The 25,091-nt window shown below is 27.1% G+C and overlaps 1 protein-coding gene across 1 annotated transcript in view; it reads right to left on the reverse strand.

Moving 5' to 3' along the window:
• LOC107457078 (retinal homeobox protein Rx1) overlaps positions 1 to 24,875 on the reverse strand; it is a 30,482-nt gene extending 5,607 nt beyond the window's left edge. Inside the window, exons 1-2 of the mRNA XM_016075138.4 lie at positions 23,986 to 24,875; positions 864 to 1,108 (exon numbers count right to left, since the gene is read on the reverse strand). Coding sequence (XP_015930624.1) covers positions 864 to 1,108; positions 23,986 to 24,289 — 549 coding nt within the window. The 5' untranslated portion in view covers positions 24,290 to 24,875. The remainder of the gene's footprint in view (positions 1 to 863; positions 1,109 to 23,985) is intronic.
• Between the last annotated feature and the right edge of the window lie 216 nt (positions 24,876 to 25,091).

Genomic DNA, 25,091 nt, shown 5'->3' on the forward strand with positions numbered 1-25,091 from the left:
ATTTTTTTCTCCTTTTAAATTAAGTCAGATAATGTATGTCTTCTGACGATTAACCATTGCATATATCAAAAGGTTTGCAGAACTGCGTAATGCCAATATCACAGAGCTATTTTAATAACAAGTTGGTTACTTTAATGAAGGTGGGAATTAAATATTTTTCTGATTGCAACGGTTCTAAAACGGCTGTTTTTTACTTAGTAAAATTACTTTGACTTATACTTTATAATACCATTTGTAGTTAATTTGAAAATAAATTACATTAACGAAGGCTTGGCTTGAATATAGTTTCAATAAAATGCTTCTACTAAATTAATCTTATAGCAATATTAATGTAATAAACCAAATAAAATATACAATTGTTCCTTAGTTAGCTACATTAGAAGAAAATATTAATATGAATAATATAATAAAATAGGAAACATTTCTTCGGAGTAAACATTTCAATGCATAATATTTTTTTACATGAGTAAATGCAAAAAGTTTTTCGTGACAGCATTTATAAAATGCAATTTTTAGGTAAAACTATTTAATTACAACAAATATATGAAGGACTTGAGTAATAAAAAGTTAGTGTCACATCTTTTACAAAGGTGACATTTTTTACATCAAGTTTTTCTTTGGTATTGTTTCCAGATATTTCAAAATGTTTCAAACTTACACTAGATGGCAGCACAATCTAGAGAAATATTGTTGATATTGAAACGTGGTGTTTTTCTTCATAACATACTTCTGAGCAAATTTAAAATTTTTCTAATTATTACATATCCAAAGTCCTTCATTTATTCCAGAAATTTGTTTAATGTATCGAAATGCTTTTCCATTAGAACACTTAAGAGTTGAAAAAAATCGTTACTTTTAATTACCTGTACTCTTACTTCTGGCAAATTGACCTTCATTGCCAGCTCTTCCCTACTATAGACATCAGGATAGTGTGACTTTTCGAACGCTCTCTCAAGCTCATGTAATTGATAAGTAGTAAAAGTGGTTCTGTTTCTCCTATGTTTCTTTTTTGGACCTTCCTCGGATCCACTATCTCCATCTGCTTTATTACCCCCACCATTAGAGTCGGTATGAGAATTTGAAGACATATGATTATCATCTGGACTTCCTAAAGAGAACATAAAAATATGTAAATAATGTTAATTATAAAATTATCTCAAACATGTGTAATAATACTTATTACAATTACAGGTATTTGTAAAAAAATTGAACATGTTTTAGCAACAAGTAAAGTTTTTTTTTCCCGCTGAGTTTAATAAAAAATATTTTATGCGCTCTCGAGATATTTATAGTCGGTAGAATGAAAATGAGACACCGTAAATGTCTTTTGATATTGAAATAGGTTAAATAGTTTCTAAGAAAGAAAAAAAAAAAAAAAAAAAACCCTAGAAAATTTGTAATGCAGAAAATGTTTCAACAACTGCAAATTAAATTTTTTCTCTTTTTCATTCCAAATTGCTTATTGGAAAGAAATCACCATGCTTATGGAGAAGAAAAAGAAATATTTAGTCAATTAAATTAAGTTACAAAATAACAATAGTCATAATTGTTTTTCATAAAATTATTTTTAGTGATAAAATTTTACAAATAAGTTGATTTTGTTTTCTTGAATTCCTAAGATATGGCGTAAATTCTCCTGATAAAATTACTGGCCATATCTTTCAGTTTGCGGTCAACCTATTGTCCCTCTAATTTTGAGAGTCTGAAATCTGAACTTACAAACAAAAAAGTTTCACTAATTCAGAGCAATACGTCTTTATGTTTATGTCACGTTTATAGTTTCCGTTTGTTGCATAAAGGGTAATTAAAAGTCATTTATTTTTATAATGGCTGTGGCACAAAAGTCAGGATTTCGCTGTCATATTTATATAATGTAAATTTAAAACTTCTAAAGTTTAAAATTATGTGTGAAAACACAAGGAATGTTTCTCCTTTTTCTTAGGAGAAAAAGATTCGAAGAACTCTGTCTAAATAAAGCTTAAGATAAATTAATTTGCAGCATGAAAAGATTCAACTTGGCAGCGTATTAAGCTTATAGAAAATTTGAATGAGCCAATTGAAATATATTTCAGTATCCTCCAAAACTTCTAACAGTAAGCAATTATTATTATTTTTTTTTTTTAAATTTGGAAAACATGTGAAAGTCAAATTATATATTACAGTAATCATTAATAAAGAAGTTCATGTATGGTGATCGGAATAAGAAAAAATAAGTTTTTGTTCATGTCGACAATTTCTCGTGAAAATCTGAAATAGACTTATTTATAGCAAATAACATAGCCTCAAAAAGAAAAAAGAAAGAAAACTCAAACAAAATGGTTTAATTTTGTTATAAAATCCTGAAACTTACACCCTTTTATTTAATCCCAAATCTAAGAAACTTGGGTATCGCAAATAATATAGTTTTATGTTGTACAACAGTTGAAAGCTAACTTAAGCGTAGTTTTTCACAGTTATTATTAAGGCCCAGATATTGATGACTTTTGCATTTTTTTGAATTTTTGGACATTTTTCGTCCTTTAGAGCATTTTTTTAGATTTATAGGGTATTTTTCTTTAAATTTTGGGGCGTATTTTGTATTTTAAAGCATTTTTTTAGTTTTTTCTTAATTTTTTCCAATTGTAATTTTTTTTATCAATTTTTATTATTACACTGGCTTCTAAACAATGAAGAAAATCTCTAGGATATTAACAGGTGAAGCAACATCTTTTCAAATTGAAGAAGAATTGCCAGTAAGTGAGTGTCAGTTTCAAGTACGCACGAATAATATCAGTAGACATTGAAAGAAGCTTCTCCAGGTATAAAAATTTACTTTCAGACAAGAGAATCTCGTTTTCATTTCAAAATATCAAAAAACATTTAATAATCCAATGTAATTCTGATATTTAGTAATATTATGAGATGGAAGTTTTTGTATTCATTAAAGTTTCTATGCAAAATGAAAATGTTTTGGAGTCAATATATTTTCCTTTTTTGTTTTGTTATTTTAGGATAAAAAACATATTTTTCAAACTTTAATTAACGTAGAACAATTATTGCATTGCTTTATATTTTTTGAAATGACTCATAATAATTTTAAAGAGTAAAACATTGTTTCAGTTCAATATTTTTACCTTATTTAAGTCATGTCATAAGGCATTTTTAGAGCAAATTTTGCATTTTTGGGGCATTTTCAAGAGCATTTTTTGCACTTTTTAAGTGCATTAGTTGAGATTTTTTAGGTAATTAAAATCCGGGCTCTAGTCATTATTAATGAAGAAGTTCAAGTATGATAATCGGAAAAAATATATGTTCTTGTTTATGTAGAAAATTTCACACCTAATACGTGAAATAAGCTCATAAACATCTATTCAAATGCAGACAACAATAGCCTTTGCATTCTCAAAGTACAAACTTAAAAAAAGAAACCTCAAACAAGCTAGTTCAACTTCGTTATCGGATCTTGGAAGAAAAAAAAATATTTCACCCTTTTGCCTGACCCCAAAATCAAGGCAAATTGGGTATCTCAAAGCGTGTGCCCGACTACATTATCCTAGCAAACTGTCGCCACCGCAAAACGGCGGAGGCTTTTCAAGATTTTTATCTTCTCTTCTGAAGAAAAGGGCGATTTGTTGGGATACAAGACTTCCCCTGGTGCCTGATCCCTTTTTGAAAAGAGGAACCCTAATCGCTCCCTTGTCCTTAATCACAGTCGGTGATTTGCCGCCTATGTACCATTCTTTACCATGCTCCATTGTCACCTTGCCTGTCGGTGGGAGGCAAATACAAGAGGACGCCGAAGCTGACATCATGAGGAAATTAGAACTTATTTTAGAACTAGAGTACCGCTGGTACTTATTTCCAGATTAGTGGGTACCTGAGGAGTGGCGAGAATCACAAAAGATAGCCGTCCTCCTAACCAGATAAATATGCATGGTTCGTTTGACTTGTTGAATATTTTCAAGATGTATAATTGATGATAAAGTGAAGGATAAGTTTTTTGTAGTGGATAAATAGTGCCCAGGCTTGGTTGTGTGACGTTGAAATTTAATTAGTTGGAATTCGAGCGAAAAATCTTTTTTTATTGATTTCCTGTTCATTGATATATAGCTTTTTGGTTATACAAAGTATAGACAATTAGTTAACAATTCGGTACAAAATTTAAAAAATATGAAACAAAATTTATAAAATGAAAAAAAATTTTCAGCAAAAAAAAAAATTAGTTATTAAATCTAGATTTTTATTAATACCAATTTTTTTAAAAAGCACATATTACTAAGATTAAATATACTTTGATTATTTCAGTTGCTATGAAGATAGCATTTTTGTCATAGTTTTGAGGGTTAAATGATGATAGAACAAGCAAGATGATGAACTAATGAAAGTAACTAGTAGTATAATTACACAGTTTTGCAGATATTCCTCTGTAAACAGTCACAAAAACCATCTTAGTGTGATTTCATATTCAAATAAAGATGGTTTATGCAAAAAGTTGTTGTATGTTGATGCAGATAAAAATATTTTGTTAATTTTACTAATGACAGAATAAATGGTAAAATTTTTTTTTGAGAAGTAACATGCACTGCAGCTGCTTAAAGTAAGCTAAAGCAATTAAATGTTTAGTGATATTAGGATCTACTGGAGTCTTTATTAAAAGTATCGTTTCATAATAATTTATTAATAAATAAAACTTTAAAAAAATAGTACTTCATCATTGAATTATGTACCATAAAACAGTCTCAAATTTCTTTCCATACGTGTGTAAATTTATGTATATATATATATATATATATATATATATATATATATATATATATATATATATATATATACTTATTAAAATTATAATTTTTTTTTCAATACTGAACAAAAATATTACGTTTATCACATTATTAATCGTAATATTTTCGCGATTACTTTGCTCTGAATTTGAGTGAAAAAATTAAAATTCTTTGCATTTCTTTGTAGTTTTTTTTTAATTGTTCTAAAAAGATTATTTTAAAAAATTCAAAGTGTTTGGGGCATGTGTTTTGAAAATTTTTAAACAAGAGCATGGAAACAAAAGTTTATATATATATATATATATATATATATATATATATATATATATATATATATATATATATATATATATATATATATATATATATATATATATATATATATATATATATATATATATATATATATATATAATATCACATTTGATGTTTCTTGATAATACACTTTCCCCTCTTTAGCCTTGAAAGAAAAAAATTTATAAAACCTGTAAGAATAAAAAAAAAATCGAGTCATTCAATAATAAAATTATATGGTTACTAATGTTCTGTGATTGTAATATTCCCCCACTTTAAAAAACCACTCTTCTGGTTGGTTGGTTTCATTTCGGTCTACAATAGAAATCAGTCCCTCATAGTTGGGGTAACCCGATGCCTTTGCTTAGATCTCTCTAATATTAGGCCTATTTCCATAGCCTAGTCTTTCCATTCAGCTGCCCATCACGTATCGAATGGAGTGCTATAATTAGGCACATATGCCTACAATAAATGGTGGAATAAGATTGTACTCTCGTATTAAGCTTACAGCATATGCACGTGTAAATAAGGGGAAATTCATTTTTACATGCGGGGAAAAAAAAGTACCCTACGGATTTTTTATTATTATTTTTATATTTTTCGATATTAAATTAGCAGAGTTTCTTTTCTTTTTTCTTTTTTTGAACTGGTTTTATTATTTTGTTTTAAAACATCCATGAATAACTCATAGGTGAATAAATCGAAAAAGAAAATTAATTAAAAACTATATTTGAAAATAAATATTTTCGTGAGGTGCACAGTAAAAAATTATAAATCAAGTTGCGGTAAAAAGTACTGGCACTAAGGGTGCCAGTACTTTTTACCCTAAAATCCATTTTTTCTGTAAAGTTTAATGAAACAAAAATCTGATATAGCTTGATTTTTATACAGTAATATTTACTGTAAAATCACTAAATCACTGTAACTGAATAAATGTTGCTCTGAAATTTACGGTGTAATATTTGACGGTGAAATAGATTTTACGGATGTTTCACGCAGGGTGTCAGTACTTTTTACCGTAATTTGTTACTGATTTTTTTTACACTGTACAAGGCCGTTATAGTCTTAGTCAAATCTATTGTTTACAGTATAAATTTCATGCTATTTAGAAATTTTGTTATTCGTGAGTTTTTGGAATCACTGAATAAGGGGTATTAAGGAGTTTTTGGAAACGGTTGAAATATGGTATTATAACATCCGTCTGCAACTAAAATAACTGTATTTCAATTATCAGAAGACTTTTCGAAAGTAAAATACATTATTTATTCATTTGGTATTTAGATGTGTTTGCGTATAGTTAGTCATTTACAGATATCGCCTTAAATAACTTTTCTTGTAATAATCGAGTTTTCGCGTAATGTAAATTTCTGAAGAGATAGAGCTCAAATCTGCAGCTTAATTTTGCCTGTTACGAAATCAAAGCAAAAAAACGCACTTTCTGTGACATAATAGACATAAGTTTTTTTTATTATTATTCATTTAATTTTTTTCATTTATTTACTTGTTTAATTTTTTAACAGAGTCAGATTTTTGACTTCCAAAATTTGGGAACAGAAAATTTTAGAAAATGTGATTCCAATAGTTTAATTAGGAAAGCGGCAGCAAGTTTCCACTTTTGGTTAATTTCGCCAAATTTCAATAACTTTTTAAACGAATCAAAAACTTTTTACTGCACAGAATTATAAAAATCAATTATTTAAAGATAATTCAATGCAAAAAAAAGTAGTTATTATTATTTTCTATCATGTGTTATAATTAATTAAAATATTTCACTGTAAGACTTAACTTAACTGTAAGATTTCAGGTGCTAATTTCACATAATTTTAAATTCCGTAATCTTGACAAAATACGAAACTTGAGCAAAGTCAGCGAATCTTGACAAATGATAGTTTAAAAATGAGACTATTTGTAACTTTTCAATTTTATATAATGTGATATAAATAATTATTTTAAGCTTGTTTACACTCGATACAAATTTGTTTTCAGTTTTTATCATGAAGTCTGAATTTCTGATTAATTGAAAAACTAAAATTTACCAATGACATAAGGTGTAAATAATGCACTGAGAAGAAAAATATCGTAAAAACATACCAAAATATAATAAAATTCGCCTTGTTATTGGTTCTATTAGAACACCTAAAAGATCGGTAAAAATTTCTGAAGCACTTTGGTAATGATTTTGCTTAAATTTATTATAATATATGGTGTTATAATGTGTCATGAAGTTGGTAACTGCTGTAAAATTTGATAATTTTATCATGAAATCTTAGAACATGGCATAAAAACCATTGATTCGTTTGCATTTAATTTTAAGTTTTGTTTTGTTTTTTACTAAATTTGTGGTAATAAAAAATGCGATATTGAAAACCTGAGTTTCCAGTAAACCGTCGAAAGAATTATTAAAAGAAAAAATTACCAAATGAATGGTTTAAATACCGTATATTTTGGTATTATTACCAAAATAGGGACTAAAGGATTTTTTACTGGAAGTTAGGTATAAATCGATAATTTTACAATTAAAATTTAAACACTAATGGGTAAAAATTGTTTTTGTGAAAAATAAAACAACCTATAAATTGTAAAGTACACAAAATTTCCTTTTTAGCAGAATTTGTAAGTTATATGTTTAATGATATGTTTAATGATTAAATCTCATTACCTTTGAATGATATAATGGTTAAGAATTATAAAGTACTAAAACATTCCAGTTTATAAATCCCAAGAAAGAATTTTTCAAAGAAACATTAATAAATTTTTTTTCCGGAATAAAAATACAGCATTTTGATAAATTTGAATTTCTCCTTAAGTTTGTTTTAAAATTTCGTATTTTTGGATAATATGTAGCTTCGTAGAATTTTTTTATAGATTAATAGATAAAAATAAGACATTTTTGCACGTTTATAAGGCTCGTTATTGAAATAATAATGTTTACAAATATTTTTGACAATCACTTATAACTTTTTATTATTTAATTTATGAGTCACTTATACAAATCTTAAAATAAAAAAATTTTATTTTAGTATTTGAAAAGCTGTTATGTAATGCTTCGTATTGCTTTTTTTAAAATAAAAATGAATAAGAAATTAATTAAATTCCTTTTGTGAAAATTAGAAAATTCGCTTTTTATAACGTAAAATATTTATTAAGCACTTACATTCTATTCTTGAAACTTTCCTATTTTCAGAAAGTTTAAAATTGATAACTCAATTATTTTATTGGTATAATTTTTCTTGGATAAAGAGATGGATATACACTAATATTAAAATACTTATTTGACTCTAAAATCGCATCATTTATGTACTTTAATACCTAGTTAAATGAATAATTAGCCCAGCCGATAATTTAAATGAAGTTCAGTTCAATGAAAAATGTGTTTCAGTTCTGCCTTCAGTTTAATGAAATTTATTCCATTTCATTTATTTTGTTGTTAAAAAATGTGAGTCCGAGATAATTAGTTGATAAATAAATTTCTAACTTTGTTTTTAAATTCGCATTGAAATAAAAGTACATTAAAGTTGTTATTAATTCTTTTTTTTAAAATTTTTTGTCAAATGTAGCTTGAATTAAGCAGTTTTAAAGATTTAAATTTGGTTTTACATAATTTTCCAAGATTTATTTCTAAGCGTGAGATTTGGAAGCATCGAAAATACACCCCGATCTGATTGCATAAAGATAATGTTCATTTTTAAACCTACAAACACCAACCAAGTGTTGAAGCTGATTCAATCTTTACCAAACAACCGAATACACATAACCAAACTAGATCTCAGTCCAAGATGATCAAAAGAAATTTTCCAGTGCGATGAAGCGATAAATCTTTCAGAAATACAACCGTTTAAGACGCATAAAATACGTGAGAAATCCGCAGAGGTGTTGAATGGCTGATACAGTGAAACTAACTCTGAACATTGAAAAAATTTACCATCGCTACTTTTAAAAAGGATCTACCTAATCTATATGATCAGATTATACAACCTGATAACAAGGTTTTTTTTCTCTTTTTACATTAGAATAGTTTCGGCTTATCGTTCGATGTGCTAAACACTAATCCTCTCGGAAGCCGACACAAAAACGAACGAAGGGGCAGAGATTGAATGAATTGAATTTTCTGTACTTCTTTTATGTCACTGCGACAGATGCGCCCACTCTTTAATAAAGCTGTTGTCAGAGATTTTACGAACGATCTTATTACTTGCTATTCAATTGAATTATATGAACTTAATGGTTTTGTTAACATATGTGTAACACTTTATTTCATTCTTATAAAATCACAGGTATCTATTAAAAATATCTACAAGTACTTTGACTTTATGCATAATTAATATTTTTTATTGCATTTATTATATTTTTGGATTTAATAGTAGTTTCAGTATAAATGCTTTATTATAATGTTTATATAAATAATTATAATAATTGTGTAATTTTTTTAATTCTGAAGGTCTAACAAAATTTATCAGAAATTGTGAAAAATGCATTTTTTGGAGTCAGATTTCACTTCCCTTACTTACATTTTTCCAATCTTGGCAAAATAACCCTTTTTTACCACCACTGTAAAACTGGGTTTTTTCAAATTCAGCAAAAATTTGTCAAAATAGTACCAAAACTAATTAGATTTGAATTTGAAAACCCCATGTATTCAAAATTGAAACACCATATACTCTTTTTTAAGTAAAATGCACGTGGAGGATGAAATGTATGAGAGAAATGCTCATTGATTGCCGGCAGGATTCGAACCATGTACCTCTGGATTCATAGTAGGAGGCTATAACTACCATAGTTGTACATCACATTTTAGGGTGAGTTAGGTAGCTTCATATAGTGGCCGTAATGACACAACATGACGTACTGATTTCTAATTTCAATGGTACAAAGGGTTATATATATTAGACCTTCTTGAATAACTTTTGATTTAATGATCGGATCTTCACTTTCAAGGATACAGGGATACAATTATTTAGTTCGTAACATACATTTTAAGTAACGAATTCCGACATAGAAACGTACTTTCTCTGAACAAACATACCTCTTGTTTGACGGATTCGGTTATTTGACCTCAAAAATATAGGGGTAGTCGCAATTTTGTAAATATGGTCGCCATACTTTGATCAGGAGAGCGATCCAAAGTTTTAACCCCCTAATGTTTATTTTACTTTTTGCGTATTTTACCATATCTTGAGAAATTTCTGAGCTAGTTGAAAAAATTTTGTACATAATTATAAAATCGGTTTTTCCAAAGATAATTATATGCAAAAAGTAACTTTTGGTGTATGTCTATTATATTATTAAGTAATAGTCGAAAAATTTTTTAATTGCAAGGTATACAGTTTTTACATCATTTTTAAGAATGTAATTTACATGGCAAAATACAAAATTTGAGCGGAATCGGAGGAATAGTACCTAAGAAATCAAATTTTATAAAAGTCACATTTTTATCTGATCGTTAGATCAAAAACTATACAGGACTAATTAGTTTTTCCTTTATAAGAGTTTTCTTTATAATTAATTATTTTCATATTTCAAGAAACACGAGACGGAACATAAGTAGCGTGCGCCAAGGGACCTAAAATAAAGATATACGTGCCTTGCATATAGCTTAAAAAATTTCATCTATGAAAATCTTTTAAGATAATTTATAGATTTCTCAGAGTTTAGATGTTTCAGAGATTTTAAAGGTTATAGAGTTGAGATGTTTAAGAGATTTCATATATTTTAAGATGTATTAGAGTTTTCATAGGTTTTAAAATGATTTATAAATTTCAGAGATTCTAAGAGAGTTTACAGATTTTTCATATTCTAGAATGATTTGTAAATTTCAATGAATCTAAAATGATTTAGAAACTTTGTAAACTCTCTGGTAATTTATAGATTGCATAGATTCTAAAATGATTTATGAATGTCATAGATTCTAAAACATTAATCGATTTCTTTGATTCTAAAATGCTTCATAAATTTCTTAGACTCTGAAATTTCATATAAGAAACAGTTAATAGATTTTTATCTATGAATATCTATGAAAATGACTTCTTTGTTTCGTTTCAAATGTTTAAATTTCTGCATGAATACCAAAACTGACTTAAAATACAAAAAATGTGCATAGTTTTCTTTTTAATGATCTTTTTAATCGCATCGTTTAATGACCAATTTCGTTATCCATTTATTCAAATAATTTTTAATAAATGGATAACGAAAAATGAATTTTATCAAAATCGTAATTTTGGACTATTATTGTAACCTCATTATCTTTATTATTATTAAAAATAATTGAAGAAACCATATTAAGTAATCATTTTGTATAATTTAATAACTTACACTTTAAGTGTACAACTAAGCTAGAATAATTATGTTAACACCAAACACTCAGTATTTGTGTTCTTAATAATAATTAATAAACTAATTTGTTAATTATTTTACTTTATTCAGAAATATCCGGCATACAGTTCTTTTAATTTTTAAGGCAATAAAAGCAGGCAAACGATGTCACCATGTGTGAACCCTTCAAATGGCATTTTCTCAAAAAAATAAATTATTTAAATATAACTTTGCATCCATTTATTTTTCAGCTTCAATATGAACGTACTATTGCTTAGAACCGTGATGGTTCTGGGGATAGAGTGTTCGCCTTCCAATAAGGTGAACCGGGTTCGATCCCAGCTCTGGCTAGTCGATATGAATTCCGCATCCGGCTTGCACCGACCACAGTGCTGACGTGAAAAATCTTCAGCGGTAAACGTATCAGGGTTAGAGTCCCCTTGCCGTCAGGCTAACCATGGGAGTTTCTCGTGTTCTTCCTCTCCATGTTACGCAAATGCTGGTTAGTTCCATCAAAAAGTCCTCCACGAAGGCAAATTTCTCCCAATACTTGATCCAGAGGTTCCCTTGTCTTCTGGATTCAGTTCAAAATTACAAGTTGAAGATTGCAGTCGTAAACCCACACCCCCCCAAAAAAGAATTGGTTCGGCTTTTCAACGACGGTTATAAAATAAAAATAAAATACTGTTGTTTAATTTCATATTAGCTAGACATTTCAGCTTTTTGGAAACATTCAACACAAAAACAGACAAGACAACAACAAGCATTTTAATTTTTTAATTGATTAAGAGGCTCCGCCCCCTTCTAACTCAGGCATGCAATCCCCTTAATTGCTTCTCATTCATCATTTTCCCCCCTAAAAATCTATTAAGAAATAATAATAATTTTGTAAATAAAATACTTCAAAAAATGTCAACACCTTCCGAATTATCATATATAAAATTTATTTCCATTGCTACAGTGCTAAATTTCTGGAAGTGGAAAGCTCAAAGTTCGATTTAGAAAATAAATAAAACGTAAATAACATAAATTACCCTTTTGATGAGAATGTTAATAACGTCGTAGCATAGTTTAAATTTTTATGGTAATTATGTCCTTTACGTATGTTTTCAGACATAATTTTGAAACATTTGGTATAGAATTACATTTTGAAACATCCTGTATAGAATTTTATAATCCCAAAAATTTAAATTTAAGAACATTTCATTAATATGTTAATTTTATAGCCGTCGTTGAACAGCCGGCCCAATTTTGGGTTCACGACTACTAATGTTCAACTCCGTGGTCTTGTAATTTTGAAACAATCCAGAAGACAAGGAAACTCCTGGATCTGTACCCCCAGAGGTATTGACTTGTTATGGGAGCAGGGAGGACTTTGCCACTAGACAGATTTAACTTGCATCAGTCACCATTTACTACACGAGCTTTGTATCATTACAGCAGCTCAAACTGTTTTATCTCATTTAAATTAAGTTTCTATATTTTTAAAAATTCCAAGATAAATGTCAAAATTTATTACTATAAACATCTAATATTTATCTTTTCTTTTCTTTTCTGTTAGTTTGTTATTTTTCACATGAACTTAAGCAAAAATGTATGAAGACATCAACAGAAATATAAAACAGTTTTAACAACAATTGATGAGTTGTCATTATTTAAGGCAGAGAAAGAAAAAAAGAAAAAATTCGCTAAAAAAGCACTTAAAAAAGCATTTTATTTGAAATTTTACGTATTTGGATATTTGACTCTCAAAATGCAAGGGATAGTCTTAATTTGCACTTAAAATTGCAATAACCGTCAAACAAATTGGAATGTCGAGAAAAAAAATCTTGTTGATTTCTTTAATAAAAATATTTCTTTTAGCACATCAAATTTCAACTCTATAGTTGCATATCTGAGGGGTGCAACGCCCCCCCATGGTATTTATTTCAAGTTTAACAGCAAATAAATTTTCAAACCTATATGCGAATTTTTTATTTCATCGTATTCCCTGTATAGTTCTCTACGCACACCGCAAAAAAGCCTTTACGCAAAAAAGTATGGAGCAAACTATAAGAATATGGTAAAACTTACAGTGATTCTGGCTCTACAGGGGCATATCGGAAATTTTGACTGGAGCGCTTTGATATTTATTTTGGTAAAAGTAACAAGACAATTTTCGAATGTGAGTTAAAATTTGGTAATTTTTTCATGATGCCATGGAACATAGCATAAAAATCATTAATTCGGTTAAACTTACTTTCCTGTTTTGTATTTTTTACTAAATATGTTATAATAAGCACTGTAATTTTTGAAAACCAAAACTTCTGGAAAACCGTTACCATATATAACAGAAAAATTACTAAATGAAGGATTCAAATACCGCATAAATTTAATTTTAATACGGATGCTTTTATTAGAATTGTCCTTATCATACTAAACGGTAGTTTTACCAAATTGTTTTCTCCGAGCACCATTCTAATTTTACGTTTTTAAGTATCATAATTTTTGCGCTCGAAACAAAATATCGAATATTCCATAACCCCCAAACAGTTCTGTGACTTACGATTTTTTAATGAAGAGAGAAAAATCATAAATGCAGGTTATAACATCTTCTCAATTGCTCACTTTTACTCTGAATACAAAGGGTGCTAAGGTTTTTCATTTGAGCTGGTTTTCCCAGAGCACTTTACAACATCTTCTCAATTGCTCACTTTTCCTCTAAAAACAAAGGGTGCTAAGATTTTTCATTTGAGCTGGTTTTCATAGAGCACGTAATAACATCTTCTTAATTGCTCACTTTTCCTCTAAAAATAAGGAGTATTAAGGTTTTTCAAGAGCACGTTATGACATCTTCTCAATTGCTCTTTTTTCCTCTAAAAACAACAAGTCTGAATGTTTTTCATTTGAGTTAGTTTTCTTCTTCAACTGTCTTAAAAACGTGCTATTAAGCTCTGAGACATATGATTAAAAAGATTGATAATTTTTATTTGATCAACTTTTATTGTAGAAACAATTTTAAAAGTTGAGTAAGGTTTAGCATTGAACAAAACTATATCATACAAAATCGACAGATTTTAATTGATTTCTGAATTTTTGAAATAAAATTGTGTTGTAAATAAGACGCCGACATGAAATAAAACTTAAATTTTGTCTATGTCCATATTTATTAGTCTAGTTTAGTTCACTTTACAATAATAAAATAGTTTGTAAGTTATATTTAAGTTTATTTTAAGTAAGTTTATTTTAATTATGCAGTCAAAAGGGTAAATTAACCAGTTTCTTTCTATAACTATCTTTCATCCAGATTTTTGAAAAATCTTTATTTCTAAATATTTGTGTAAATAAAAATCCAAAAACATATTCTACTGGTTTTAATGTCTTCTCAAAAAAGGTTAATTAATAAGCCTCAAAGTAATCCAATTAGTACAATTTCCGTATATAAAAAAAACATTTTTTAATTGAAAAATATTTAAGACATCCCCCCTTTTAGTCAGCTTTGAAAATCATAAAATTATTAAACGAACTTAAAGAGTTGATGAGGAAATATTATCTTGTTTTTAAAGTTTGATTTTCAAAAACAAATGAAAATTGTTTTAAATCCAGCGAAACCAAAAAAAGGAATGATTTCTCATTAATAACGTTTATTTATTTTAATTCTTTTCAATAAATCTGTAAATGAAGATAATTTTTCTTCATCAAAATTATATGCCACCAAATAAATAATAAGAAGTATGCGACTTAAAAATTATACTCTTCTAAGTATTATTAATAAAAAATAGTCCACAAAATAGGAAATAGAATATTATTTAACCTTAAATTTGTTCTTTCCCCTTAACGTAATTTAAATTACTTTAAAAGTCTGAAAACTTTTACTTATAAATGAAATAAATTTTCCTCATTTCTATAAAACTATAAAAAAAAACTGGTTTTTGTTTAGTTTTTTAAAAGTTATAAAAATATTTTAATATATTTCATTAAAATATGCATCCTGTATTTACTGAATTTCACATATTTTTAAAAATTCATATTTTGAAAATTTTGAAAGTATAAATTCTCTTATCTTAACCATAAAGATTTATATATATATATATATATATATATATATATATATATATATATATATATATATATATATATATATATATATATATATATATATATATATATATAGTTAAAATAAAAACTGATAAATAAAAAAAAAATAATTGTTCTGAAGTATATTTCTCAAATAATTTACTGATAAATTTTTATTTGACTTCATTCAATTAATGCTTTATAAAGTTAAGAAGAGAAAACGCTTTTATATTCTACCACTGCTTTACAAATCAGAGGGAGCACTTCATTTTTATTCTAAATTTCCCCTTAGGAAATAAACATTCTGCAGATAAAATAAAATAAAAAAACAAAAAACAGCTAATGTTTTATTTTAAAAGAAATTCGCGTTAGTACTCATTTAATCAATGCTTTAGAAAATTAATGAAATATATTCATACAATATATATCACCCTATTACAAATCAGCAGCACATCACCAGTTCACTTAAAAAGTAAATATCGAATAGATCGGAAAAAGAAAAAAAACACAAAAATTTTATTGTGAAATAATTTATAGATAAATTCCCTTTTTGACCTCATTTAGTTATTTTAGAAAGCCACCACCCCTTTACAAATAAACAGAACCACTCCATACTTAATTCAGATTCCTACTCAAAAAACAAGTACTGAGCAGAAGTTCATAAAAATTTATTTTCGAATAATTTATAAATAAATGCATGGTCATTTTCATTTAATCAATGCCTTAGAACGCTAAAAGAACATATTCAGATAAAATATCACCCCTTTACCAATCAGTAGCTTCACCCCATTTTTAATCCAAATGCCCACTTAATTAGCTCGCCTGACAACTAAGCTATGAACCTGTCGGCTCTGGATTGCCAGGGATTTGCTTAATTATCCAATATTACCCCGAAACTGCCCGAGTAGAGAACTGTCGACGGACACGCGTTTGGTTTGGAAAAAAAAGAAGAAAAAAAGAAAAAACCGTTTGAGAGAGGGGGAGAGAGTATTTTTATGAAAAACGATCAGTTCCCATGCTAATCCTGTTCCGGTGCACGAAAACCGGGAAATTCTTAATTGCCTGGGGCTACTGGGATGTCACGTGCACGGGCTTAGGACAAAACGTTTAGGGGCGGCAATGTCCCGATAAAAGACCTGTGGGAAAAAGCTCTTCGTTTAAATACTGTTGTTGGCGCCTTTTCATCGTTTTGTGATACATACAGATTCCAATTCAATGCAAAGCTAAATACAATTAGATTCTATGTTCCTTGGGTTTTTAGTTTATTGAAAAAGTTGTCAAATCTGAACAAAACTGCGTTCTACGATTCATACGAATACCAATTCAAAAGAAAGCTATCTACAGTGTAAAAAATTCCGTATCAAATTACGTTATAAAATACTTTGCACTTTGGGTGCAGCATCCGTAAAATTCCTTTTTACCGTAAAACCCATTCTTATCGTAAAATCCATTTTCGCCGTTAAATATTATATCTTAATTCTTACAGTAATAATTATAGAATTAGAGTGATTCAGTGATTTTATGATAATTATTACTGTAAAAATTACGACATAACAGATTTTTTGTTCTGTAACATGTTCCGATAAGAACCGTACCGTAAAAAGTACCTGCAGCCTGATTGCTAGTACTTTTGCCGTAATTTGATCTGGGATTATTTACAGTGTATGGAATGAGACATTTTTGAATATAGAAATATTAGTTGACCAGTTTACCAAAAATAAATTAGTCAAAAATTCTTTCAAGATATGGCCTTTATTTCGTCAGTGATTGCACTAGATTGTTTCTCAAAAGTAAAGAAAAAATTAATAAATGAATGAATTATAATAATAATAAATAAAATAAAAGGAAAAAGAAATCTGTATTTTGGCACATTTTAACTTTTTACTTTGAGTGTATTTTATGTGTACGGATTAAAAGGTCACAAAACAGAAATTTAAAAAATGAAGTTTGGCCTTTGCTATACAAATGATATTCTATATTGAATAGCATTGGCAGACTTGTTTACAAAAATAAATGCATTAAAAATTCTTTCAAAACATGGCTTTTATTTTATTATTAATTCTTCTCTAATACCAAACACAAAAATAAAATAAAAGATTTTAAACATCTGAATTTTGGCTGTTTTTAACTTTTTACTTAAAGTGCATGATTATTTATGCAATTAAAATACGACACCAAACTGAAATATTTTAGAAATGTAGTGTGGCATTTCATAATAATGAAATATACGCAGACCTGTTTACTAGAAATAAATGCGTTAGAAATTCTTTCTTTAAAAACAAAGTCTTTAATTTATTATTGATTCCTCTCCATGGTTTACTGAAAATAAATCCAAAACAAATTTACACCAATTTGAGCTTATTATAAACTTTTATCGTAAAATGTATAATTTTTTAAAGAGTTTGAAAGTGATGTCAAGTTAAAACCTCCTTGAAATGTAATATGGCAATTCAGAAAAAAGGAATATTGACTGACCTTTTTACCAAAAAAAAAAGTTTTTTTTGTAACAACACATGCAATTACCAATGACTACTGCGCCCATCCCAGTTTTCTTGACCTTGAGTTCCGGGGTGTTGGAGCAGATGTTCTGGATGGGTGGTCAGTCAAACTCGGAAGTCCAATTTTTAATCCCCAAACTCATTTTACTCATTACAATAGGGTTCTCATTTTATCTACCTGAAGAAGGGATGAAGTCAATCTTGACCGGCTGGAGCATAGAACCCCGTACCTGTGTCAAGGGAGCGGGAAGCGTTACCTCACAGTCACCAGCCTTTCATCCAAAATAAATGCATCGAAAATTCTTTATGAACATGACATATATTATTCATTTCACTCGATTGCTTATCAAAAATTAAAAACACAACAACTGATATGAATTTAGCGTACACAAATTTTTATTCTATTTTATTCCTGTACTATTTAAAAATGTATGATACCAAGTTTGAACATCTTTAAAATGTAATGTGACATTTCGGAGGTTTAAAAAAATCAGAATAAGTAGTCACGTGCAGCATGCGCATCTAATAAAGAAAGATAAACTTTAAATGAAACGTAATTTAAGCATTTTGTTAAGAAAAAAGAAAATAATTATAAAGATAAAATGTTATTAAGGAAAATAAAAAATATCATTCAAATGTTTCCTCAATAGCTGTTACCGGACTATTAAGAAACATTTTAATCATGATTGCATTTAAATACTATGAAGACAATAAAAATATTGTTCGATTACGAGAAATCCTATAAAATTAAATTTAATATTTTTCAAATCATTCTCACTATTCTGTGGATTTAATTAAATTTTAAGGTTCATTTTCAAAATGTTTAATTTGATTTCAAATATCATTGAAAAAAAACTTCAATTAATTTGTACAAGAAAAAGAATTGTAAGCGAAATGTTTTTATTCTCGAAAATAAATATTCAAATAAATTTTGTATTTACAGACAGTGAAACAAATTTTATTTGTAACAAGTTTAACTAGGTCTGTGGAAAAATAATTTTTGGAGAAAAGGTAAGAAGTCAAATAAAGGGCCTGTATAAACTAGGTCAGCAAAAATGTCGTTATAATCATTGCAGATGTTAAATAATTTCTTTTTCAATTAAAGATATACATTTTGTCCCCAAAACTTTTTTGTTTTGTTTTATCTAAATTAATTTAGAAGAGTATTAGTTTCAATGGCAAAATTTATATAATACTCAAAACATTTATTTTCGCTATTTAATGATAAATAAGTTATTCTTTTAAAAATTTGTTTTTCCTAATTTTTTTCTCATATTAAAATAGTTTGATTGTTTGATGAAATATTTAGACACATGGGCTAAAATTTATGTTGTAGGGAGAGAGGGGGGAAGGGGGGAGAGAGAGAGAGAACTGCAAGTCTTATAAAATTAAATTCAACAGAAACCCCACAAATAATACCTTAAACTAACAAAGTGGATAATTAAAACTGGATAACATGAAATAAGTAATAATTCAATTCATAATTTTATCGAAATTTGTGTCTTACGACTATGATTTTAAAAAAAAATATGGAGAAAGTATTTATTTATTTATTTTATATTGTAGAGACTCGATGATTTGACATTTTTTTCAAACATATTGAATTCATTTAAACTTTTAAACAAGACAGATTGCAAAATCTTGTAAATAATACTTACTTCAATCTTCAATCATAAAAAACTAGATTTTGTTTTTAAAATAACAACTAATAGAATAATTAATCAAGAATTAATTAATAATTTTTTTAAATCAATGATCTATTGATGATTTTTTTTAATTATTATTATGATAGTCGATGAAAGTAACATAATGAAAAACAAACTTTTAAAACGAAATGCAATTACTTAACAATGGTTATACTATATTTATTTAATAAACATTTATAAATAAAAATTGATAATAAAAATTTGTAGATCTCAACCAATTTGTATATATATATATATATATATATATATATATATATATATATATATATATATATATATATATATATATATATATATATATATATATATATATATATATATATATATATATATATATATATATATATATATATATATATATATATATATATATATATATATATATATATATATATATTATTTACCAAAAGACTTGAATGCTATAATTAAATACACAAAGTAAGGAAAATATAAGTTATGGTAATATAGTGCATGGTAATATTGCCCTTGACAATTTAAGTTTTTCTATTGTACTGAACTTGAATTGAAATTCTTATTCTAAAATTATAGTAATACTGTTATGTGTCTCGTATACAATGAAAAAATTCATAAGCTATTTGCATAATAATTTTTTTTTTTTTTAAGGGAAGCAAAATGTTATGAAAATTTATTTTCTGCTTGTATAATTATAATTAGCTAAATTCAGCTTAATGTAATATAAATAATAAGTATTACTAGCGAATATTAATACTTATTAATAATTTTATTAAAGATTAGAAAAATGCTCTAGCATATTGTTTTGAATTAAACTCATAACATTTAAAAAAAAAAAAAAAAAAAAAAGAAAGACAAAGAAAAGAAATGAAATCTTTCTGAAAATTAAAAAAGTATCTTTGACTTTCTCTTTGCATGTGGGCTTCTTCGTAAATATAGTTTTAAGTAAATAAATAAATAAAATTTAGCTTTTTTATAGATTAAAGCTTAAGTAATATACTAAAAATGTTATTAGAGCTAAAGCAAACTTATTCCTTTAGATACAATTTGAATTTGAAACATCCTTTTGTCCAGTAATTGTTTGTCAAGAAATTGTGAAGTATATTTTTATGAATAATTCTGATAAAAAAACAAGAAAAGTAAAATAGTTTTGCATTCAATTTTTAAACTTTTCAATGTTCATTAAATAGGTATTACTTGATTTCATAAAAGCGTATTATTACGTGATCCATACATAATGTTTCAAGTTAGTTTAATCAAAAATATTTTAGTTTATAATAACCCGTTAAAAATAAAGGTTTTAAAATTATTTCTAAGTAGATACTTCTTATAAGGAAGTAAGCATGTTTAACTAACACCTTTGCCAAAAATATTCAATCTAAATGCTCGAATAGATTAATAAAATTTTTAAAGAAATTACAAATAAGAAGAAGGAGAAAAAAAATAATAATGTTATAAATATTTTTCAAAGATTTTCATTCTTTAGTCTCCTCAATTCATTTCGAATAAATTTTTCATCTTGTTAAAATTTATATACCTTACAAGAATAACGAAACACTATAGAATATAATAAAATTTTTCTGTTATGTGTTGTTATAATCCTAACTTTATATAATGTTATGATGTAAATTTGTAATCATGTCAATCATATCAACGTGGAATATAAGTTCAGTTAGCGGTATTTCCATACATTTTGACTTGCATTCATGAAAACCCATCATTTCTAATAACAAAAAACAACATTGATAACTAATATTGGCATAGAACTTAAATGAATATAAATATTTTTAAATAATCCAATCTAATTAATATAATAACTGTATTGATGATATTAATAAGCAATATTGGAAGGAAATCTATTATAATATTACCTTTATTGATATATCATAAGCATAAAACGCTGTTAATGATGAGAACTCATTTAAATTGCTTGGAGCAATAAAGGGAACTACAAGTCAAATTTTCAAATTATAAGAGCGTTTTTATTCAAAATAAATAAATAAAAAAAACTTATGTTGGAAAAAAGAGGCCTGCGTTGTCTTGTAGAACATGTAAACTACCCTTCTGGAAACATTACTAAGGAACGGTTTAAAATAAAAATTTCCTTAAAAAAAGCGCTTTGACTTAAATCAAAATTCCTTTAAAAATCCTTCATTCGAACACATCGAATGACATTTGTTTAGTTAAAGAATAACTTTTTAAAACATTAAATTACTATTAATATGCTTAACTATGTAAAATGTTTCACATTTATATCAAAACGAACGTTATCATAAGGAAAATTAAACACACAATAATGAATTATGTGAGAATTATAGCTGAAAATATTGGATATGTTGGGATTATAATTGTTATAAAAATCAGTCTATAGTTACAAGATAGGCATGTCAATTGTTAAAAAGCATTGATATTATAGGCTGATATAAAATATGACCGATATTAAGTGTCACGCAAAATAAATTTCGATATTTAAGTACAAAATTCAAATCTATGTTCATTTAGCTCCATTTAAACCATTTGAGAGCTCATTGTAACCAGAATTTTTAATATTAAAAACAATTGAGTTCATCATTTATAAATCGATTAATTTGACAAAACTATAATTTCTCATGCATCAATCAGTAATTTTGATAAAATTTAATTTCAAATGGGTAAGCCAATAATTTCATCAGTTATCGAAGCTTTAATGAAGTTATTTTCATTAAATAGATGAACTTTAATCGATAGAAACTTAAAGATTAAACTTTAGATAGGGTGTGAACATGCAATGCTCTGAAGCTTGTCTGAAGTTTTAACTTTCATTCAGAAAATGAAATTTAGTTTTGAAGGGAGTAGAACCATAATATTGTCGATAATATCGTGCTAAGGTAAACAATATTATCGTAATTCTTGAATAAATTTAATCACACAATAGTATGGTTCAATAGGCATTTCCTGAATTGAAATGAATTTTTTCATTAGTATAATAGCAGCCAAATTTGTTTATCATTCAAATTAATCATCATTTTATCTAATAAGTTCCTAAAGAAGATTTAAAATGAATTACTTATGTGTTAAAAAAGTTAGAAAATATAAATTAATATATTCAAAAATGAAATTTGAAAATATATAAATGAAAGTTATCATAGATGTCACATCTGAAATTTTAAATTGTGTTAAAAAAATAAGCATTATAGAAAAAGAAAGCCTATGAACCCAGAATTATCTTTGTTGATTTTATGTTCGATTCTCTTATTCGTTAATTTAAGAACTTCTTTAAAAGGTTTAATTAATTGAAAATAAAAAACGTTTTCAACACATGTAATATATTTTTAGTTGGAGAATTTTCTTTAAATAGGCTTAAGAAAACTCTTATTAATCATTAACTTGAAAAGAAGTTTACCTACATCAATAAAACAAAACACAAATTATTTAATTCGTTTAAAAAAAGAAAATGAAAGAAATCTCTTAATAGAACATTATATAAAATAAATATTATTTAATTTGTTAAAAAAAATTAGAATACGATAAAGATTCTTCTAAAAAGAAAAAGAATGTATCTCAATGAAAGATTATATAAAATAAATATTATTCAATTCATTAAGAAAGGAATATGTTTGAATAAAATAAAAATTCGGCTAAAATCAGAAAAATCTTTCAATACATCGTTGTTTTAAATAAATATTATTTAATTCATTTAAAAAGAAAACCGTGGAATAAATAAAAATTTGGCTACAGTAAGAGAATCATTCAATAAAACATTATATAAAATAAGTATTATTTAACTCATTATTAACAGAAAACGTTAGAATAAAAAAAACATTCAGCTAAATAAAAGAAAAAAACATTTCTTTAAAAAAAGGAAAACAAATAATCAGGAAATGATCTAAACAGTTAAGAGTATGTATAAATTACATTTAAATTGTGGATAGAATAGTTAAAGACCTCGAGGGTAAAAAGTAATAACCAACATCTTATAAAAATTAACTTTACTGTAAATAATTACTACGAGAGCTTTCATACTACTCAAATGGTAAGAATCTCTCCAGGGAAGCGGCAACACAATACTGATTGACTTTCAAAAGAAGTCACACATCATTGCAGTAAAATCTATTTATCTCTGAACTACAAAAATGGTGATTATCACTTTTTACTACTAAGATCTTTGAGTAATGACTATATTGCAAAGAATCTAAAAAATAAGATAAATTATCATACTTCCTTATTCTCAATTTTACACACTACAGCTATGGTGACCATAAATTTTTAATTAACTGCTTTTGTACATCTGATCAGTAAATTTCTTTGCGCCTTTTTTTTTTCAGTTTTTAATTTTATTTAGAGAAACCACACGAGTTTTAAAGGCTATATATATATGTATTGAAAATGCTCAAAGAAAAAGAAACTTACTTGAATTCTCTCTTGTATGATCTTCCAGATCTTCAGTTGGTCTAAAAATTTTGACATGATGTGGACTACTGCATTCTCCCATGAGTTCTCTATCACAAGGAGATTTACTTGGGGGTGGTGATGGACTGTTCCTCATTCTTTTCCAAGTTTTCAATCCTAGGATAGCATCTATGGAATGTATAGGGGTGGATTTTCTTTCATCTGAAATTGTTCTGTTTCCTAAAGTAGATGCTAAGTGAGAGCTTCGACATCCATTTGATTCAGAAAATGCCAAAGGTGCCAGAGGGGACCTATCTACTTGCATTGTTTTTGGTATGACAAAGTCACAATAAATATTGAAAGGCCAAAAAAATGTCTGCAGTCTTTCGATGTTTTTGTCGATTTTCGTTAGCAATGATTTTTTTATGACGATTTAGAGAAGCTATTCTAAAATAACAAAATCAGCTTGAAATTTTAACTGTAAACAAGAAGTTTCATTCTCATAGCACTTTCTTGAATTTTACTCTTCATAAAATTTCATTTCACAAAAATACTTCCGGGCATCGAACAGGATGCAGAAATTAATAAAAGTTTTATTAATATCTTAAGAATTGCATCGTTTTCATATCTTCCACCTGACGCAACAATCTGGAAAACAAAACATTGGATGGATGCTGAAGATGAATCTCTACGAAGAAACCGTTCGATATTTCTTAGTTAAGCCCAAACTTCTGCAGATTGCAGCTCGAATCATCAAAATTCAATATCTTCAGTCTTTAAGACAGAATTTAATCACCTTCGAGTCCTTGAGGACCTATAGTATCGATATCTAAACCCAATGAGCTAGATCTGGTAATCACGGAGGCAGAACAAGATGACCGCCGCGGGCCATGAATCTCTCTTGACAGAAGCATCTTTATCGTTCAGTTCCACATCCTAGTCTTTTGGCACGCCTCCTATTGGTTACACAGAGCACGAGGTGACGTTAACTACCAATCAGAGACTGGAGAGGCGTGCACTGTGGGGTGGAAAGGGGATGAATTGAGAATGCATTGTGCAAGTAAATTGCGAAAAGGGGACTAACTGGGTTCCTTTGATGATGGTTTTATGGCCCTAAGGCCTTAAGC

Source organism: Parasteatoda tepidariorum, chromosome 7, assembly GCF_982258835.1.
Source record: "Parasteatoda tepidariorum strain Cologne lab strain chromosome 7, Ptep-v5.0, whole genome shotgun sequence".
Taxonomy (NCBI): domain Eukaryota; kingdom Metazoa; phylum Arthropoda; class Arachnida; order Araneae; family Theridiidae; genus Parasteatoda; species Parasteatoda tepidariorum.